Genomic DNA, 21648 nt, shown 5'->3' with positions numbered 1-21648 from the left:
ATTTCTCTGATAGAGTACGTAAACAAAGATCCTTTGATGGTGGTTCAGATGAAGGAGGACAGAAGGGACATCTTTGCCCAGTCAGGAACATGATTTAGGAACTTGTTAGAGTGGCTAGGAGCTGCCTACACAATTACAGGCTCAGCTTTGTGGGAACATCACAGGGATGAAGGCTGTGAGAGGGCAGAGCCAGACATGGGGCAATAAGCATGGAGCACTGTTGGCTGTGATCTCATGAGATACAGGAGTCACAAGAGCTGAGCATGTGCAATGTCCAGGGTTTATTGCACTGAGCAGCTAAGTTTGGTCCCACAAAACATCATCTTCACACTCAGGCACTGAGCACAGCCCCAGCTGGGCACGGTTCCCCCCGACCCTTCGGTCTGCGGCGCTTGGCTGTGCCCGGCTGCTGGGAGAGCCCCAACCCTCCTGCTGTCAGTGCTCCTGCTTACTCAGCAAAATGGTACTTTGGGGCGGGGAGGGCAACAGTGCAGCAACGCAAAGTGGTCTTCAGTATATGCACAGTTAGTTTATTGAGTGCAGCTGTGACAAAAAGCTGCCTCTCTTCTTGCATCGCCGCTGCTCTGCCCCCCTGCCCGGTGCACAGTGCTGCCCCGGCCTTCCCCGGCACACCCTACTCACAAACGCCAACGGTAGGGTATGTACGGAGGTCGGCTCAGCTTCCTCATCACCACATACTTCTCTCCAAAACACGCAGCTGTTTTGGTGGGAGGTAAGCCCTATCATCCTCCTAGTTCTAGCTGTTAAAAAAAGAGAGGGTTTAGGGTAAGCAAGTTCCAGAAGAACAGTGTCCATCCTTCAGCCATCAAGGCATGTCGGGAAACATTTACAAACCCACAGGAACATAAAATGATCCTGTGCTGATTCAGGATCAGGCCCCTACATCCTCTAGTGTAACAACTGCAGGAAAAATCTCTAAAAATATATTTAAGAGAAAAGTTGGAAAATCACGTGTGCTGGAAAGTGCTAGAAGCTCTTCTCCAAGAGCAAGCAAAAGGGTTGGATTAAATGCTGCAATACAGGAGGGTTCACTTTTTAATTTCTCCCACAGGTCCACAAAAACTAATATTTGTACAAAGTCACACTCAGCTAAACTTGAGACCAAGATTACAAATAATACAAAATGTAATAACTTCTTTTCACTTATTTTAGTGTAAAATATCTCAAATACTTCATTACTGCATTTTACTCTACAGTATCTCATTTCATTGACAGGCAGTACAGTTGTACTAACTCACGAATACATTGCACAGGAGATACTAATATTTTCACACACATTTTTGCGCTACCACTCATAAGACCTAGCCTGCTTGCACAGCCTCCTTGCCGCTCTGCCCCATGGACAGAGCTCTTGCTGAGCTCCTTTGCCGCTTAGATGCTCCCTCCTGCTCACTTTGAGGCTCTCCACATCCCCAGAGCAGCTCTCGGTAGCCCCTGCTACCACCAGATTGAAACAACATCACCCCAGAGATCTCTCTGCATGCCACAGCAGTATTAAACACACACACACAATTTTTTCTCAGTGAAAACACAAAAATATATTTTACTCAGTATTTCAATCCTAGCAATCGCCAAAGGAAAGCACAAAATTGAGGCTAAGTATAAACATCAGGAACCTGTAGCATCCTTCAACTTTGAAAGTGTTCAGCACTGGGATGGGGACAAATTGCTGCTGCATTCATGTTGGAAAGGAAAACATCAAGCCATTGCAGGCAATATTTATGGTATATATACACAGATACACTAGTATGTACGTAAATTCATGTTTATATACTTAATAGAGACCCGTATCTATAGTATCATGGAATGAAGATGTATCTACATCTATAGTAAAAGTATTAAAGCTTTTTGTTCAGAAAGAACGTATGTCAATGCACCCTTCAGGCTTGCCTTTTAATTTTACAAATAATGGGAACGAGTCCCATTTGACAGTAATTTTATAGGCAAAGTATTTTTTTTTTTTACTTCTAATTAAAGTTGTTCCTGATTTATATTAGCAGATGTGCGAAAATAATCAGATTCAAAGTGTTAGACATATGGTAACTTGACTTGTTGCAAGAAGGCATATATTCAGTATCACAGAACAGATTCTCAATAAGAAAAGAATGCACCAAACTAACAGTGCACCTGAACAGTGATTTCTTGGAGTGAAAAATGGAAAGACAGGGGACCTGATTCTTTTCTTATACCATGATTGTGACAACATGACTTTTTATACTTAGCCACATTAATTTATGCCAAAATGTGCAAGATGGGAGTGAAGCATTAGTTACGATGCCAAGATAAAAAGGGAAATTTTAAGCAATATGTATCACATATTAAAATTTAAAAAGAACACAGTTTTTCAGCTGTAAAGGTTGCTATAATAATCTCCCAAGGAAGCCATGGAAGCTGTTGTTTGGGACATCAAAACCAGGTTGGATGAAATTTTTGCATTCTTAAATGAAATTTCTCTGAGAGCAGGAAGGAAAGAGGATAAGATCTATCAAAGTTTTCCTTGCCTCTTAATTCAAAGAATGTGCTTATTTTAAAAACAAATTCAACAATTCATCAAAGCTGTAAAACTGCAATTGTCTTTTATAGTGACTCAATACAGGAGATAACAGTCAAAGCTGGGAAAATACAAATGCTAAGGTTATCTAAAAATACTGCACTGAGCTACTTCAGAATACTTCAAATATTTTGGGTAACACATGCTCTAATTATACCCTTGTATTATTATCAAATTAAATAGCTTCTTTTTTTTTTGTACTAAAACAAGACAGGTCACCTGAGATATCATCTATTAATACCAGCATTGCAAGACCAGATTCCCAGCAGAGAGGGAAAAAATCAATGGGAAAGAAAAGTCTTAACTGAAACTGGACGACTACTAGCTATGTAATGCACTGCTGACTTCTCCCATTAAACAGCTTGTCTACTCCTATCTAGCCAGGTCAAGAAACACTGAACAGAAAATCGTATATTAAAACCAAAGCAAACTGATAGCTGATGGTAAGTAATTTCCAAAGCTGGATAACAGTATGCAAAAAGATGATCCAATGCCACAATAGCAGATATAGTTGTCTTATAGATTGAGACTACTTGTTGCAATTAATGTTTTATACCTTAACATGTTAAAATATCCCAAACAAGCATTCAGTTGCAGCTGAAACTTTATGAGGAAAATTTAGTGATGGTCACAGAGGTATTTATAGGAGCGTAGCACAATCGTAACAGAAAGGTTGGAGAAGAACCTTCTATTTTACATGAATCTACCAGAACTCCTGAGCCACTGATTTCAGTCTTACAGAGCGATAAAAGCGTACGTTACAGGTTCTACCCAAATTCATTCCTTATTTTAGCATACGCAGTGCTTCCCTGATTCTCAACTACAGGTGTAGTTATCCAGACAATCTTAAGTCATGGGTTTCAAAGTACACTTTAAAGAAACTGATCTCTCAGGAATGTCAGCGCATCTGGGAGGCACAGGGAAATCTGTTGCTGAAATATTTCTGAACACAAAGTCGAAACTTTTTTTTACCCTCTTCAGTACAGAAAAGCCCTACAAATCTAAGAAGTTCGCATCTCCTCTATGCTGAAGGAAGAACGTGCATGCCGTGCATCATATAGATGTAACTTTTTATACAAAAATGTTGCTAGCATCAGATAGTAATGGGCACTTTATGATTTTACGATTTTCTTTTAATTCAGAAAGGGACTCGGCGGAATGATAAACCGGCTAAGCCGGCAGCTGCGCTCATTTCTGTTTCCCGACCCGATTTCCAGCACCGGGCTGCCGAGCCCTTTACTCCCGCAGGTCTGCGGGGCTGGCAACGCGCAGCCGGGGCGGGCACGGCGGGGCAGGGGGCTCCGGCGGCTCCGCGGGGATGCCCGGGAGGAGGGCGCGGGCACCGCCGCCTCCTTCCCGACACAGACCCGAGCCCGCGGAGCAGCCGCCGGGAGCCGCGCAGGGTCTGCGCGGCGCGGGGGGGCCGGGGCCGGGCGCGGCGCTCCGCGGGCGCGGGGCACTCACCGCGGGGGCCGTCAGGCGGCGGATGCTCTCGCCCAGCGAGTCCAGGTTGACCCGCCGGCGGCGCGGAACGCGGCGCGCCCCGGCGCTGGCCGCGGCGGCGGCGGCGGCGGCGAAGGGGGTGTCGGCGGGGCCGGGGGGGCTGCGGCTGCCGTTCCAGCAGAGGCGGGACAGGGGACACTCGCCCTCCTCCTCAGGGCTGGTCTCCGGGCAGTCCGAGCCCAGCGAGCTGAAGGACTCCGAGGAGATCTTGCGCCGGGACATGGTGCCGCGGGGCGGCGGCGGCTCGGCTCAGCGCGGGGCGGCGGGCAGCCGCGGCGGGCAGCGCCGAGCCGCGCGGCCGCGGGGGCGGCCGCCTCGCATGGCCGCGGGTGCCCCTGGGCGGGAGGCGGCGGCGGAGGCGCCGCGCCGGGGCCGGCGCTGCCCGCGCCCCTCGGCGCCGCTGCCCGGCTCCGCGCTTCGCCGCGCCTGGCCGGGGGAGCGCGGCTGCTGCGCGGCGACGCGCCGGGAGGCTTTAAAGCGGCGGCGGCGGCGGCGGCGGCGGCGACGGCTGCCCTCCTCTGCCTCGGCCGCCCGCCCTCGCTCTCCCCTCCCCCGGCTCCCTCGCTGCTCCGCGGGATCACGTGTTGTTTGGAGCCCTTTCCCCCTCCTCCTCCTCCTCCTCCCGCCTGCCCCCGCCCCGCTCGCCGCCTGTCGCGCTCAGCCCCGCACGCCGCGGCCCGCAACCGCCGCCTGGCCCCGCTCCCCCGCGCCGGGGGATGCTGCCACCGCCCCGCGCGGCCCCGCGGCGGCCGGCAGAACCGGCGGGGCGGGCCGACGGCCGGAGCCGGCGCGCAGCCCGTGCTCCCGCCGCTGCCGGCTGCTGGGAGGGCGGGCAAGGCGCTCCGCTCTGCTCCCCGCGCTTTGGAGCCAGGCGAAGGGGGAGCGGGGAAGCGGGCCGATATCCCCGCACGGCTCCGCGGGGAGCGGCGGTGCCCGCGCAGGGGCCGGCGGCGCCCCGGGGCCTTCCCGGTGCGGCCGCCCCGGCCCCGGCCCCGGGCCCCTGCCGCCGGCCGGCCCGCGGCGGTGCTGGACAGCTCCCTGCGGCAGGCGCCGAGGGAGGCTGCGGCCGGGGAAGTCGGTCCTCATTTGCCTGCCAGTCGCTTACTGCCAACGAACTTTTCTGAATGGCATTCGGGAAGCTGAAGCTTAGGAAAAAAAAATTTTTTTAAAGCTGGGAAGGGTAGATGCTGCCATCAGTTCTGGGAGGCAAAAGTTCTTCTCATCTCTGTGCGAGCACTGCTCCCACTAACACTGCGGGTCATGTGCAAAAAAGAAAAGAAGAAACTAAATTCATTCCCCTGTAGCAGCCCTGTGCTACAGCCTTGCAAAAGGAGAAAGGAGATGGGTAGAGGACACAAAGCAGAGAAGCTTGGATACAGGATGACACCCTTGAAGGCAATGCAAGGTATCTCATTCCCAACTTTCCCTATCCTTGCAGCCAGTTTAAAGACACCTTGAGAGCTTCATGGCAATAGTGATAACCGCACGTACTCCTTCTTGGCAGAAAGACTCCAAGGAAATGTGATCTCAGTTGTAGTGGTTCATCCTACCACCAAGGAAGACAGCTTGTCAGTACTTCATCTTCGTTCAAAAAAAACTTACTTTAAAAGGCAACGATATTTTTTTTTACTCTAGTTTTCCTCTGTATTATGACATACGTTTTACAACTTTACCGTGTTAAATGTCTGAGTGCAGCCCAAACAAGAACTCATTGGAGAGACTGCGAACGTTTCCACAGGTATGAAGGACCTTTTAAGCATGGCCCTAGGCAGCACAAGCCATGTGTCTGCTTTCAGAAGGGGCCCAGGTCTGTGTGCATGCTGCTTTTAACTAGGACGTGACAGCCCTCACCAGAGCATTGCTTTCAGTCTTATCATCCCTGTTTCTCTTGGCTCACCCAGTTTCTACTTTTTTTTTTTTTTTTTCCCCTATAGAAATATATATATGGAGTAAGAGAAGCAACGGATCTCCTTTTGTCATGCCATACTTTTTAAATTTCTGCGGCTTGAAGCCTGTGGCTTGAAAGGATGTATAATAAAGCCAGGGTGGTCCATATTACCTTCTGTTGTGTTATTAAATATTACATTTGGGATGCAGAGACTTTCTTTTTCTAGCCCTGGTGATGCCCTCAGCAGCCCTAGGACAGGAATCAGACATGACTTCACGTGAAAGAACCTCCAGATCCATGGTTCTCCTCTGTCTTTCCTCCTCTGGTGAAAAACAATATTTATCACTACCTTAGTGCAGATAGACAAGACATTTATTCTGCCTTTTCCTTCTTCCCTCTAAAGAAATCCTCATTTTAACACATTCATCGAGACCTGCTGCATAAGCCCCTGCCTGCCTTCAGTCCAAGCTCCTGCCGGGAGATTCAGGAATTAAGGGGTCTGGAAGGTGTCCTTTGGTGCCAAACACTATCCTTAACACAGGGTACTCTGTGTTAAGATACTAACTTTCTTCACATGCTTCAGTTTCCCTTAAACTTATTTCCTTCTCATAGACCATATCGTACAGTCCTCAGTGAAGCAAACTTCCACCAGTTTCCTGGCTGATGCAGTGACAGTGACAACTGGGTAAGAGCCACATAGTTTAACGTTGAAAATGCAAATACATATTTATAAGTCTAAACTGTTAAAATACCGAAGTGTCAACTGGTTCCATGTGCAGTACTTCAGCTGTAGGGTAAGCAACTTGCTTGTGGGCATATTTGCATTTTATTCAGCACTAGGGAAAAACGATTTCAAGATGACAAAACTGACACTTTTTAAGTCTTCAGTTTCCTTTTTTTCTTGAAGTTTAAAGTAGCACTTCCCAATGCAACTTATCATTAGCGTTTGACAGCACTCTCAAGTTCTCCTTGCAGCACTAAAAATTACTTTCTTCATGCCCCTCATGGCCATATTCCTTTCATGTTTGTAATGTGGTAACCCTGAAACGGGAAGGGAAATGCTTTGCTTCAGTGACTGTCCCTGAGGTCAGGATTATTATAACAGAGGGCACTCGTATACCAAACCAACTCTTCTCAAGAATGTAAAAGACATTTTCCTTCAGCACCTAGATAGTGAAGTTCACCACTCAGAGTAAAAAATGCAGGTAGGCCTTCAAGTCTTCTATTGCTCCAGCTGAAGCAGTACTTTGAGTAAACCCAGACTCAGAATCACTATTCACTGGCTATTCTGCTCTGCTACGACCTTTAAAACTTGTGGAAGCAAGCCTGATACCTGCCTGGTCTGGTTACAAAGATGTCGGTAATCTGCATACTGCAACTCTGTTTGGGATTCACGATATAAAACACATGGAATTGGATAGATGCACCAGCTGGAAAAGTACCAAACACCATCACAAGATGTCTCAAGCTAAATAGAAATGGACAGCAGAAGATCCAAGATGATGCAGGTCCTGGAGGTGAGTCTGGGGAGGCCAACAAGACATTCAGTCCCTGGTTAATTATTCTCATTTGAGAATCCAGATCCAGATACTACCTTGGCAAAAGCTAAATACCACAGAGGGTTGCTTCATCTGACAGTCAAATGCCTTTGACAGCACATAGACATAGACAGTTACAGCACGTAAGAGAACAAATGTTCTTCTTTTATACATGTCTCATCAGCACAAATTTGCAGTTGGCACATTATGGGATGAATAGCAGAAGTGTCTGTGAAATGTATAAGGTTCACTAAAACAATGCCTATGTAACTCATCTATCATACTACAACAGAGTGCAATTTATATGTCCCACACGTATTGCAGATAGTTCAGAGAAGAATATGAATATTTTTAATTCTTTTCCAACATCTAACGTAAAATTGCTCTTCTGAGAAAATTATTTTGGAATGCACAAATGTTTTATAAATTTTTATCTGTTTTCAAATTTTTGTCTTGGTTGTAGTCAACAAAACTCTCAGTACTGAGTTCAGCCCTGACAGAAAATGCATGGTCTTTAATTTCCATTAATTGCAACATGTTACTTTATTGTTATTTATTCATTATTTTTACCTAGTTGTTATTAACTAAGCATTTTTCATCAGGCATTATATGCTGGAGTTTTGATGTTATTATTTTTATTTACAAATGCTGTTTTTCTGCAATTCACAGAGCCTTGGAAAATTAAAATAACAAAAACAACTTCATCATAGTGCATTGCATTGTCCTATCTTCATTTGTTGAGAAAATGTTAGTCGCAGAGCTGCCGGAAGAAACTATTTCAATTAATCCCACTTAGGGATTAGTCGCATATATCACATACTTCACAGATATATATTTCATAACATTTCACCTATTACATTATATGGCTTTTTATAATGATCTTTTTATAGTACTGCTGAACCTATAAGTAGTTAATTTTCCTTTAATAGAAAAGATTGTTGTCCCGGGATCAATGTCTCCCACAGAGAAAGTAAACATCTGTTTTGCAAAGCGTTTCTAAAGCAGCAGGAGACCGTTATCCTGTGACAACATTCTATCACAATTACTTTATTGCAGTCAGGCAAAATGAGCGATGTGTAGCAAATTTATTCTTTTTTCACATTCTGCCAAACCTTCCTGTTCTTTATCCAATGACTTCCATCTGCAGTATTGCCTGGAAGGATGGCTGGGGCATTCTGCCATTTGTCATTAATGATCTGTTGAATTGCGATTGGCTTAAAGACCAGATCGATTTTATGTTTTAACTACTCAGAAATAAAGTTTATGCGCAAGATACAGCAGATTTGCATTGGCCAAAGTTGATGTTCTAGTAATCATGTTATGATTGAGTCCATCATGTTGCACAGTGTATTACTGAAGGAGTAATGAATCTATTTTGCACTGCGAGGTGAGATATTACATAATGAAGGCAGCAGAATCTGGGTCTTAATGCTCATAAAATGTCTTTAATCTGTGACCCTCAGCACACTTTTAAGAGTTTTGTTCTTGTGGATGAGAAAAGCAAAGCTCCGGTGACTGATATCATGAGTCTCACACTATATAGCAGATCAATAGCAGAATCAGAAATTCCTTGTTGCCTAATCTAACTTCAAGACAACTTTATTCAGAATCAATTGGCCTAAAACATGAATGGCCAGCATCAGATCCATTCGTAATTTCAGGGATTTCACTATACTGGCTTGCCAAAGAAGGATCAAAACAAGATGTCAAGGCTGTGGAAGGAGATATGTTACATTGACATCATCACTGTTTCACAAAAAAAATGGTGGAGGAAGCTGCTGAGGGAGTGAAAAAAAATAAGAATGCCCAAATAACAGTGCTTTGACTCAGATGATTAGGTCAAACTGAGATTGCAAATCTCAGGGAGAACTTCTGACGGCATACAGCTTCAACTAATTGTCTAGAAGGAACACACAGCTGGTTAAACATTCAGACTTAAAAATTTATAAATTGTAAAAGAAAAAATATAGCACAGCACTCAAAACCTCTTATTTCCATTTGGCTTGCACAGAGAGCCAGATTTACTGAATTCAATACTGGGTGAGGGAAACTGAACCTTTTCTTGATCAGCACTTCTTCTGTGTCCTGAGTATTTAACAGCTAACAGAGGCCCCGTGAGTTCTGTCTCAGAGTTACCTATAAACCCCATCCTAAATTATTTAAAACACCAAAACAAGAAGATGCCAATGGGCATCTAGATGCTGGTCTAGAGCTACCTCAGCCCAGCACTCTCTGCAGCTGATCAAGCCACTATTTATAGAAGAACAGCTCTCTACAGAAGCCACTTTGTTTTCACTCTTGCAATCATATTTATCCCAGATAGACTTCCCGCTTCCCAGTTTTTGTGGGGATATCGATGTCATCAATCAGGCTAATCCAAAAAAAATTATAATGGTAACTACATATGAGATTAAAGCCAATTTGCTTTCAAGCATCTTCTCTATCGTAACGGGTGTTCAAACAGACATTTTTCTAGATTTCTGGAGCAGCTCCCTGCGCTCTTCATACATCACGAGAATCCAAGACAGCAAGGACTTTAAGAGCTTCTTGTGTCCAGGCAGAGGCTGAATTAAACCAGGACCCCCACATTTTCTCAAATGGCTGCTAGGACTGCCTCATCTCCTGAGGGAAAGCGGAGCTGATGCCCATGAGGCAGGGTGCTTCTCCTGTCCCTCCCACTGCTCTGGGTTGCTTGTGGGAATTCCCCTGGGCGGTCTCTCGCACAGCACACAATATTTTCCAGGCAGCACTGCAGTGTTCACTGGCCTGGGGAGGGCCAGGAGAGCATCTGGAAGCAGAGGTGAGGAGTTAGCAGTAGGTCTTGAGAAAATTAGGGTAGTGACAAAGTACTGACCAGGTTTTACCAGGTTTGAACCTGACCTGAGGGAGGAGTAGTTTGCCGAGGCAAGCAGTGCTGCGCGGCATCTGGGAGACGACCAGCCTGCAGCAGAGCTTGTATGAGGAGGGTTTTCTTGACTAGCTCATCCAGGACCTGGCTGGGAGCATGACAGCAGATTCTACCAAAGGAGGCCAAGCCAGTGTACGTAGTACACGGTGTTGTACTGCATCTTCTTCAGTGTCAGCTGAGCAAGCTGGTCCTTTCCACAAATGTTACACTTTTATTACAGTTCATCTCTTAACAAACTGACACCTTCTGCCAGATGTTTTCCAATTTAAAAATTCCAAAATGTAAATCATTGTCATGAATGTTCTCTCACCAACTGGCCTAAGATTAACTCACACTGGCATCTTGTCTAATTACCTTTTTCTTTTTTATCTTAATGACAGGAAATCACACAATATTTTACCCAGACTTGTTTAAAAGTGAGATCTCGTATCGTATAATGAGTGGGAACACTTTCTCTTGGAAACTTCTTCCCGTCCTATAATCGATGAACTGATGAACAAATTGTCTGCAATGACTTGCTCCCACGAAACACAAAAAGGAATAAAGAGGTTTTACTTATATATAGTTTCAGCAACAGGAGTGGGGCGGGGGGGGAGAGAGTGTGCTCATACCTACAGATGTAGATAATAAGAAACCATTAAGATAGTACTTGAGCAAATAAAAAGTATCTACAATATCTACTACAGGATATTATTCACTGAACACAGTCAGCTAAAATGTTGCCCAAATGAAAGAACCTGTTGAGCTTCCAGATAGAATCTATTGTAATAAAATCTACTCTATTTCATCCAGAGATGGCAAATGATCCTGTTGTGAAAGCAATTTCTGCAAGCAGGTTTCTAAATGTACATAGCTCCTTACAATGCTGGTACCACTCTTTCACTGATTGTATCTTCAAAGTGAACTTCAATCTGTCTCTGCTTAGTGTTGTATAACAGTTTTAAGCACTTCACAGTGTTCAGGAACCTTTCCAGATGTTCAGCTATCTAACCTGCTGATGTTCTGGCTACTTGCGTAAAAGAATCCTAATATTCTAGAGAAATTTTTACAGGAGTTGCAAAATATGGTGACAAGTTTTAGCATCAGTTCAGAATCCACTTTTCTGTTCCTTCCATTCTTCTCTTGCATCTTTAGTCCTTGAAAACTTAATTGCTCTTTTTACCTCATTCTTCACTTTCACTTGGCTCCTTAGAACAAGGCTACAGGTAAATATCAAGGTAAATTATTCTCCTGTCACTTTGTTTTGGTGAAGAAATACAGCTTTCAAATCTGAGCACTTGTGCTACTCAGAACACTGTCACTCTTGCTGATGTTACTTAGCATCAGGGTACTGCAATTTCATATTCCAAGATTTCTTGTGTTCTTTGCAAAACAGATCATCGGTTCCCAGAGGAATATTTCTATGCAGAGAGTAGTGTGAATACTAATGTGAAATCTGTGCCCTGAGAGTGTTTAAATAAATATATTTTATAATGATAACACAACTGAAAACAAATATATATATGTAATTTCAGCTTCAGAATTTGAGTTGGACCCATTTTAAAATGCTCTGTTGGAGGGGAGGGGGAGGAGACAAGCAAACAAAAAAAGGAAAATATAGAGAACAAAGCCCAATCCTTTTCTCTATGAAAAACTCCTAATTGATTCTCAAGTCCTCTTTCATGTCAACATATTTTATGCAAAAAGGTCTGACAAAGGTAGGTTACTGTGAGGGAATCACACATCTGGGGGGGGGTTGCAATGTGTTTGCCATAACATCAATATGTCACTTTTGTAGCATGTTTCATTCCAAACTTCTCAAGGCGTTTTGCAAGCAATTACAGAGCAAATGTCTGTAATGTGAATAAGCTTGAACAAACAACCACGATTTCATGATGGATTTAAAAGCACTGTGGGCCAAATCCAGTAGTTTTCACCCCTACTGATACCAGCTGGGGTGCTCAGCACCTCGCAGGAAGTCCTCAGGACTTTTCTGAATCATGCCCTGGGTGAATCAGTCTCAAAATCTTCTAGAAGAAAAAAAAATCCACAGGCAAGGTACATACTGCTATAATAGGAATTCAACTGCTTGTAGCAATGCAAAAATAAATTCTAGCTACCAGCATTTGCTGCTAAAGGAATAATGTTTTAAAAAACTGGTCTCTTTAGCGAAATAAAACAGATGTGCAAAATATTTTTACAGCAAAGTACCATTAAGAGCCTGAAACAATGGAACTGAGTCTTAAGAGAATGGTATTTAACATTTTGCAATTAAAGCTGATAGGTAAACCAGATTTTTAGAATATTTCACTTAAAAAGACAAGGTAGATCTAAGCTCTCACTGCAGTGGTGCAGCCAAGTGCCTGGTTTGCAAAGAGAGTGAACACTAGTAAAGTTTTCTATAAAATCAGTTTTTCACTTCATTCTTCAATAATAAGATTCAGCTAAAGCTAAAACACAGAAGTGAAAAATACCTTCTGTAAAGCAATGAGAATTTGATTCCAAGAAGGTGAAAGTGCTAATATAGTTGGTTTGAACTATTTTTAGTACTCACCTGTGCACAATACAAAGCTCCTGTAAAATATCATGCCCTGTTTTTTCCATGAAGTGAAATGTATGCCTGCTGTGTCATCTCAAATTGACCGCACTGTTTTTAATTCATGCACGTGGTTTGTCTTCAAATAGTGTCATATTTTTCATCCACTGACAATAGTTTAATGCTTTGCGTGAGTCAATAAGAATAAGGTGTCAAAATTATTAAAAAGCAATTTCTTCGTTGGTGGGGTACAAATGTGATACAGTGCAATGCAAAGAAGTAGGTTAACATTGAAAACACCCATATTACCTCAGATGCTGAACACTTCCCCAGATTTTGAGAAGCACCTTGAACTCATTGCAGGTGAAAAGTAGGAAAAAGTTCATCACATTGCAGTGTTAATCTATGCAGTTCATCATATAGCAGAAATTATTTTTTGCTTACCACAAAAGCATTAAGACAAGATTTGAAAATGAAAGAGAAAAATCACATTAAGACAAATTATAGAGGTATGAATAAGAAACACTGATTTTATTGCCATTTGTATGAAAATCAAGAGCCTGAGTTGTTCTAAAACTAGTATAACCAACAAGTTCATAAATAAACAACTTTTTTAAAGAAATCCAGGAATAAATAACAGAAGCACTATGCTGCTGTCTGTGGTAGCTTCCTTCCTGTCCACTGCTGCCAGTAATTCTTAAATGTTTCAAGTTTCAAAATTCTTTGTTCTCTTCTTCTTTCCCATCTTCTCCTGTTCTGTTCTGCTGCCCCTTATTTATTAAAAAAGTCAACATATATCTCATTAAATATTGAAAACAGTAGCATTTTGATTCAAGCAGACTTGTATAAGCATACAGATATATAAAACAGAAGCAAAAGCTCTTATTCTCCTCTTAGTAAGGCAAGTGTTCCTGTTATTATCAATCAAAGCAATTTCATCATAATCTGAACACTTGAGGCATATCTGGGAAGAGAAGAATTTTCAGGGTAATTGGGGTTTAAATAGTGTGGAAGGTCTTGTGAGGGGTCTCCGTACTGAGCGAAGTTTCAGCTTTGGTAGAACAGAAATATAGGTGTTAGAGACAGGCAGAGAGACAGACTTGATGTTACAAGGGGCAAATTAGAAATGGATAGGTAAAGGTTTCAAATATAGATATATGACTTATCAAAAGAGAAAGTTCTGCCAATTCAAACTTGCCAATCTCAAGTTAACTTTTCATGTCGTCTTCGGATTTTATTGGAAGATACCAGATTCTGACTTTACATGAAACGAGAAGTCACTCCAAGGAAATCTCTACTTCTTGTAAACAACCCGTCATCTTTTATGGGCCCGACCAGAAGCTGGATAGCTATTTATAATTCCAGATTAAGAAATTCAGCAGTATAAGCTTAACTTTGCTAGCAAATTCTGGGAAAAAAAAGGGTGACAGTAAACTTCAATTACAACTCTTACACTCTTCCTTAATTTTTTTTTACTTAGAAAGAGAATTTGACTTAGAAAGGCCAGAAGGTTTGTGTTCTTCGTTTCTTCTTCTGAAATCTTCTGGGTTCTTTTATTGTTGATGAGAGAGCAATGTGCATAATGCATGCATAAGACTCTACATTGAAGACAACACTAATAATAGTGTTTTATTATTTTAGGCGACCGGAATTTATGAGGTTTGAGTGCTTTTTTTCCGGGTAAGAAAATGAAGATGACTAACAGAGGGAAAATCAGGCTCTACTGGGAACAGCTGAACCATAAACATGAAAGCAACAGGATTTTAAAAGGTGAGGTGATAAACATCTTGATGCTATGGAGGTTTTGCATAATCTTGGTGGAAATGAGAAGAGCAACAAGCCATTATGCTTGCAAGAAAAAAGTCAGAGGCAGCAATATTCATCTTAAATCCTGGAGAAATGCATAGAGTTGATGAAGAGAGGAGATCCCACTCCCAAAATGTCAGGGAGCACCACTGCTCACCTCAGCATCTCAGCCCAGGGCTGGGGATGCAGTTTGGAGCCAGGTCTCGGAGGGAGAGCATTATGCACCTTGCTCTCTCATCAGGATGCTTTCACAGGGCTCCTGGCATGCAAGCCCACCCATGCCTGCCCCAGCACCCAGCACCTTCTAGCTGCCCACCCAGCCCCCAGGTGTCCTGCTGGATGGTTCACACTGCCAGGCTCGGTGCAGCAGAGAGGAAGGAGGGATATCACTGCGACTCTGGGGGAGGTAAGGAAAACATCAGGATTTCTGCCCATCCCTGCTCAGCACCTTTTCTGCACCTTTGTGGCTATCAGATGATTTCACACCCTGTACATTGTACGCCTCTCCCAGGAGGGCTGCCCACCAATGTGAGACCCACGGCCTTCATGTCTGTATAGGATCCTATAGTGATAGCATTACTAGTTTCGACAGAAAAGGAGATCTCCTTTGCAGACCTCACCTTTCCTTCTGAGAAGAGAAAGAGATTGAAAGTTATGTTAGTAAAATGGCCGTGTGCTGGCTGGGGGAGCCACAGCTGTGGCACACCCTGGTTATCCTATGAAATACATTCCCACTAAATCCTCTTCCTTCTGCTGTGTCCTCTGCCCTCTCTTATTTAGCACACAGACAAGGGTCCTCAGCAGAGAGGAAAAGAACAGCACAAGGCACAATGTGGCCCATACCCATAGAGTTTAGAAGTGTATGTCCCCTCTAAGCAGAAAGCAGCTAAAATCTAGGTCCTGAGTCAACTCAAGGTCAGGATGTAACATCATCTGTCAGATCAACAAAGGGGAAATGAAGAAACATACCCAAACTATAGCAACTGTAAAAGTGCAAGAGTAAAATGTGATGTTCTACAATTGAGAATATTGACATTATCAAGCAAACACACCAAGCTGCTCTTCCCTGGAATACATTTTTCTGAATGCAACACATTTAGTGTAATGTAAAGGACTCATTCAGGTTCTGAACAGTTTAAGCTTTTATTTTACAATGCATATTTCCATCCCTCCTGGCTGTGAAGATAACCTTGGAACCTGACCAACAGAGGAGTTCCAAGAGTTAAGAACTCCCCCACTTCCCATTACTCCTACTGGCATACTACCTTCAAAGACTTAATAATATTTAAGGACTTGAATTAATTACTTTATTGAAAACAATTTCAGAGGAAGGCAGAGATGAAATGGGCAGACAGGGCAGTCCTTGGTGTAAGCATATTGCCCCAAAACCACCCATTGCTATAATGTGAGGGTCTGAGCCAATAATAAGTAAAGATAAAGTCTAAGCATCCACTGATTCATTTGGCCAAAAGCAAAAACCTGCAATGTAGGCATTTACCTTTCAGCTAGTGCCTTCACTGCTCTTTATAGTCAATGCACAGAAATAGGCACTTCTGGGAGGGAGGGGGGAATCATTTAATCCTAAAATAGATGGCTACAAATAGGTCAAGTGAATCACTTCTTGAAAATACCTACTCTCTCAATCGACTCTGATGAGTGACTCGTTTCATTGTAAATGCTTATAGCATAGATAGCTTTAATTAGATGAGCTGATACTACCACTATGCAAAGACAAGATCCTTCTCTTCATCTTTATATTCATCCATTATGAAGACAGTGAGAGCTCCTCTGTGGATTCTTATTGCAGCTCACAGACTGGATTTTGGTTCCCACTACCAAATAGATTGTATTAAGTATGTTTCTTAGGTAATGCAAAGTTATATTTACTGCAGTCAGATGCTAAAGTAGAATCTGAAAAATGACTATAATGCCTGAGAAGGTGTTATAGATCAATGCAAATATAACTACCCAAGCCTCCATAATTCACCTGTAATGAGTTTAATATAAGCACTACAAATGCACGGAATTATCGTGATTGATATTGAGAGAGGATAAGATTTGGGGCACCATCCTATTTAAAATCTCTATGTAAGTGAAAACAATGAGATTTTGTAAGAATACCAAATATTGAAAAATATTTCAACCATTGGTAGATGTTGCATTTTAACAGCGACACTCGAATATAGAGTCCGATTAATAGTACAAAAGGGAAGGCTGCCGGGGTGCTCCCACAGCTACAGTTTGTGCTTACTGAAGTGTCGGGTACTCAAACAGCAGCAGCCCCACCGTTTTCTAGTTCTAACAACTACCAGGGAAAAAAGTTTTGTCCAAATATTACCACTTGGTAATGACAGTAACTGATCTGAAGCTGCTTCGTCATTAGATTATAAATGGTGGGAAGCAGCATCTCTGGAGCAAAATATCACTATCACCATTCAGCCTTGCCAGCCCAAGGTCCACAGAGCTTGTTTTGGAAAGATCAGGGTGCCAAGCCACCTACCGGGAGAAGCTTTTCTGCTCCCTTCTGCTCCCCTTCATGTGCTTTGAAAGGGCACAGCACACGTTCCTTCTTGTGGCAAAAAGGAGCTCTCGAGGAGTCTGAGACCTTCACGTCGCGTTGCTGCTGCTGCCCCGCGCAGCTACCCAGGGCAGGTGGGCAGGAGGATGGGTAGTCACCAGGAGCTGCGCTCCGCCAGGCTCCCACTGCGGTGCAAGCACCGGGGACACTGGGGACAGCCAGCTGAGGCTGGGATAGCCGCCAGCCCTGTGACCTCCACCACAGCCTCGCAAACGACATCATTCCCCAGTCCCATCCTCTTTCTCTTGTCCCAGACGGCTCCACAGAGCTCTCTGGAGTGGAGATGCTCTTTGCTAGGTTTTCCCCTAAGCTGAGAAAGAGCCATTTATTCTTTTATCCTGGTGACGCAGGATATATGAGGTAATATCAGGTAAGGGTACAAGCAAAGGACCAGCAGACAAAGGGAAAAAAGGGTGCTCCTTTCCCTTTCTTCAGCACAGGCAGATGCCAGCAGCTGAGCCGAGGTGCTGCGTCCGGGATCAGCCCTTATCCTTGGCTCACGTTAACCTTCCTGCCAGGTATTTCCCCTCACGCAAAGGAGCCCTCGTGGAGCCGCAGAAAAAGAAACAGCTAAAGAAGCAAGTCTTGGTTCTGCAATAGCCAGGGGGAACAAGGGAATACTTACAGACAAGGGAAGGCAGGGTTTGTGAGCAAGAGCACAAAATCTGACTATGGGAGTATTTGGCTGTACGACAAATTGTGTAAGATTAAATCAATGGAGATGGGTGGCAAGAGAAGGAGAAAAAGAGAGTAAGAATCCCTAGGAAATAGAAGTGCTATTCCTCAGGAGGAAAGAGTCATCTTACTTTCCAAACCAATGGCAGGGAAGAACCAAAAATAAAAACACAGCCACTGATTGATGGTAATGCTTTTATTTCCACAGAGCTTCAAGGGAACTGGAAGGGGGAAATATATTTTCCTGGTGTTTTTTCCTATAATTTTCTTTTAGGGTATCTATTGCTACTCCTGTCATTGTGCCAGGTAAGGTTCCCAAGCAAGGCTTTATTGCCTTGATACTTTATTGTACGATTGCACTTAGAATGACATAAACACATGACACAAAGTCTTTTCTGCTCTAAAGTCATTACATTTTGGGCCACCTCAGATATAAGCTTGATCAGAAATTTATCCAAAGCAAAGATTCCCGTGGATTTGAATGATCTTCTGGATCAGACTCCATGTATATAAACTGGGGAAGACAAAGAAATGCCAGAGATAAGCATGTTTGCAAACATCACAGGAGTGTTGTGAGCATGAAGGCTGAGCAATGGGGTGATTTTGTGATTTAATTGAAGAGCCACAAAGAAGCAAGAGGTGGAGGGACAGGGAGGGAGCCACACGTTTTCTTTTCTCCTCCCACAATCCAGTAATAGGTATACAATCTGAGATTTTGCAGTGTGTATGAAAAAGGAATTAGAATAAATAAATATTTTGCACCTGTGTATCATGTCTTTCCATTTAAGGTTCCAAGGTCAATCTCAGAGCTTCAGATAGAGCTGTGAGTATTGTAGGCTAATTAAAACCAAACCAACAAGCCTAAGCTTCAAATCTTATTAATGTAACTAATAAATTATAATGATAGTTGTCCAAAGGGACTACTGCCATGAGGAAGGTAGAAAGGTAGTCGGGGTTTGGTCAGACTGACATTCCAGCATCATAGGACACAGTGCAAGTACCTTCATGGACAACCATGGCAAGCGGCACAATGTCCGTATTAACAGATCTGAAAGTATTTCCTACTTGATGGAAACCCCAGCTACAATTCAAGCACGTGCTAGGGCCAGATCTGCTTCCATGGTTGTGTCGGAGCCACCACATGTTCCTGTCATTGTCCTGGGCTGGAGAGCTGCTGGAGTAAGACCCAGTGAGGGCACAGAAGGTCATGGTCATGCAGCTATAATGGTGTAAGAGCTTGAGAACTAGTCCCTACCAGGGAAGTCATGTCTTTAGTGTCAGGGCATACCAAAGGGATCTGTCTTTTGCATGATTCAGATGATGGCAGCCCATTGATTCCAACCCCTTGGGCAAAGATGTCCCACCTTTCCACAAGTGTCAGATGGGGACAATCTCTCTGTAACAGTGGGCTTGCTCTTGTACAACAACAGTGTGAAGAGCAAATCAAGCCCATTATATCTATGTTAGAAGGAGGTCAGATTGACTTTTACACTGTAGGATTACAGTGTAAAAAAACAATTTATTTTGCCAAAGTTTGTAAGTATTTTAAAGATGAAGGGTAATTTTTAACTTCATAAATTACTGCAACAAAGGCAGAAATTTAATTTGTCCCAGTCAGCTGAGATTTTCTGAAGAAAACAGAAGGTATTGTTCACATGTGCCAAAATCCTGCTGGGTTTTCCCCCATGCCTCAGTCAGGCAGATAACACGCGTGCTGGTCTCCAAGAAATGCTCAGGTGTAAAATGGTACCTCCCTGGGCAAAGAAGTGCTCCAAAAAGCAAGTGATGTCATGCTTGTGGATATTTGTGGCTGGCAGAAATCTGACAGACCCTAATTGCATGGAAAATATAGATACTGTGTTGTTTGATGGCCTTTCTAGTTAGCAGTTTCACTCAGTATTGAATCACACCCCCCATCTGGCACACCATAAATTGCCATCATCTGTTTGTCTCTGGGTGAGCGTCCCCTGCCTTTGCGACTGACAGAACACAGAATACCGACAACAAAAAAAACACCTAAAACAGATTGATCTGGCTTTTGCCTGCAGCAGTTAAAAAACCAGCAGAGAGCTGTGAGCCCAGCAGCGGCACAATGAATCACAGTGAAACTCCCTGCCACCGGGAAGAGATGCCATTTTTTCCCCCTTTGTGCTTGGCCGCTTTCTGCACAGCAGCTTTCACCTTTATCTGGTTTTTGTCACAGAATTATTAAAAAAAAGCCAATCAGCCACACCAGCAATCAGCAAACTATACTGACAATGAGCTAAGAAGGGCAAATATATTGTTATTGAGGGAGACATTAACATTGAGGGAGACATCCTGCAGCTCACAACCATGCATTAGGCTGATGCCACGCCTTTGAGAAAGGGTATGCCAGGTGAAAGCAGAGCTCTTCCCCATGCAGTACATACAGTCGAGTGTGAAAAGTCCCCAAGAACGTTTTAACGATTCACTGGCTTGCTCTAAACGTTTAAAATATCATTTGTCAGAGTACGAGACCAAATGGTGCCAGCCGGCAGGTGGTCACCACCCCGACGCAGGCTGGGTCAGCCCTGCTGGCCACCGCGCACGAGCTGCTCCTCATTACACTTGTCCCACTTTTGCTCTGTGCTGGGGGAATTCTTCTCCCCTGGGCAAAAATCAATGAAATGTTCTCTCCAGCATGGTTTTTCCTTCCAGCTGTTCACTTTTTCCTCCTCTTGTGCAGTTCCTTCTCACAGTTGGCTCCCCCCAGGCTCCTCTGTGCTCATTTTCCGTCCCCCCTCCGCCCTCTCTTCCCACCTCAGAGTCCCCTTGCTGTGAGATGCTGCTGCTGCCTGCCCAAAATCCTGCTGTCGCTCCCCTACCCCCTGCCATCCTCCCAGGCTCTTCACCCCTGCAGAGAGGCTTGCGAGGGGGAGGAAGGAAGGCTCTGCCTGCCAAGGGCTGCAGGGAGGGGGAAACCCCCCCTGCCACCCAAAAGTACTGACAGTCTCAGTGAAACAAAGCAATGCCGGCGCCCTTCTGCTGCTAATGGCTTTGGCAAGGATCCCTCCAGGAGGCCTTCACATGGAAAATGTGTTTTGTGAGTGTCAGCATGGCACCAGGCATCTGAGCCCCAGTATTCACCTCTCCGTCTAATTGTTCTCTTATTGAGCCTACAAGCCATGGACTAGTCTCCATAATGGCACCTTTCTCTGGTCCCTGAGCGTTTTAAGAGCCCGAACATCTGCTGTTTATCTGACTTCTGTGCTGACACATTAGCAAAATATGGATGACAACAAGGGGGGACACGCTTCCTCTGCTGGAGGAGAAGCCTCAAACGGTGCCACAGGGCTGCGGCTGACATGAGCTCTGGTACCAACTGCTCTGCAGCTAATTCACCCTGCAATAACATTTTATAAAGCAAGTCTTGGGACAGGAGGTGCTTGGAGAGAGGAGCAAAGAAAGCACAGGCCATAGTGGTGGTGCGACAGAAGGTTACCTGCCCACACGGACAGGCAGGCACTGGCTCTTCGAGATGATCCGTGAAATCAGACTAGAAGGCAGGTCCTGTGGATTTCAAAGAGGAGATATGTACCAACTGCTAGCCATATATGACTGAAAAATGTCTTACACCCTGATTTGCTGCTTACTACTTCTGCAAAAACAGGAATGTTGTTTCCAAGCGTGTTACTTGGCCAAAG

At 44.1% G+C, this 21648-nt stretch overlaps 1 protein-coding gene across 1 annotated transcript in view; it reads right to left on the bottom strand.

Annotated features, from left to right (window-relative positions):
• The window catches only part of GUCY1A2 (guanylate cyclase 1 soluble subunit alpha 2), a 154893-nt gene extending 150596 nt beyond the window's left edge, over positions 1-4297 (bottom strand). The window contains exon 1 of the mRNA XM_075140063.1: positions 4037-4297. Coding sequence (XP_074996164.1) covers positions 4037-4297 — 261 coding nt within the window. The remainder of the gene's footprint in view (positions 1-4036) is intronic.
• Positions 4298-21648: the final 17351 nt, after the last annotated feature.

This window comes from Calonectris borealis, chromosome 1, assembly GCF_964195595.1.
Source record: "Calonectris borealis chromosome 1, bCalBor7.hap1.2, whole genome shotgun sequence".
NCBI classification, from domain to species: domain Eukaryota; kingdom Metazoa; phylum Chordata; class Aves; order Procellariiformes; family Procellariidae; genus Calonectris; species Calonectris borealis.
Note: the sequence above shows the minus strand (reverse complement) of the source record. Positions and strands in the feature narration are given on the sequence as shown.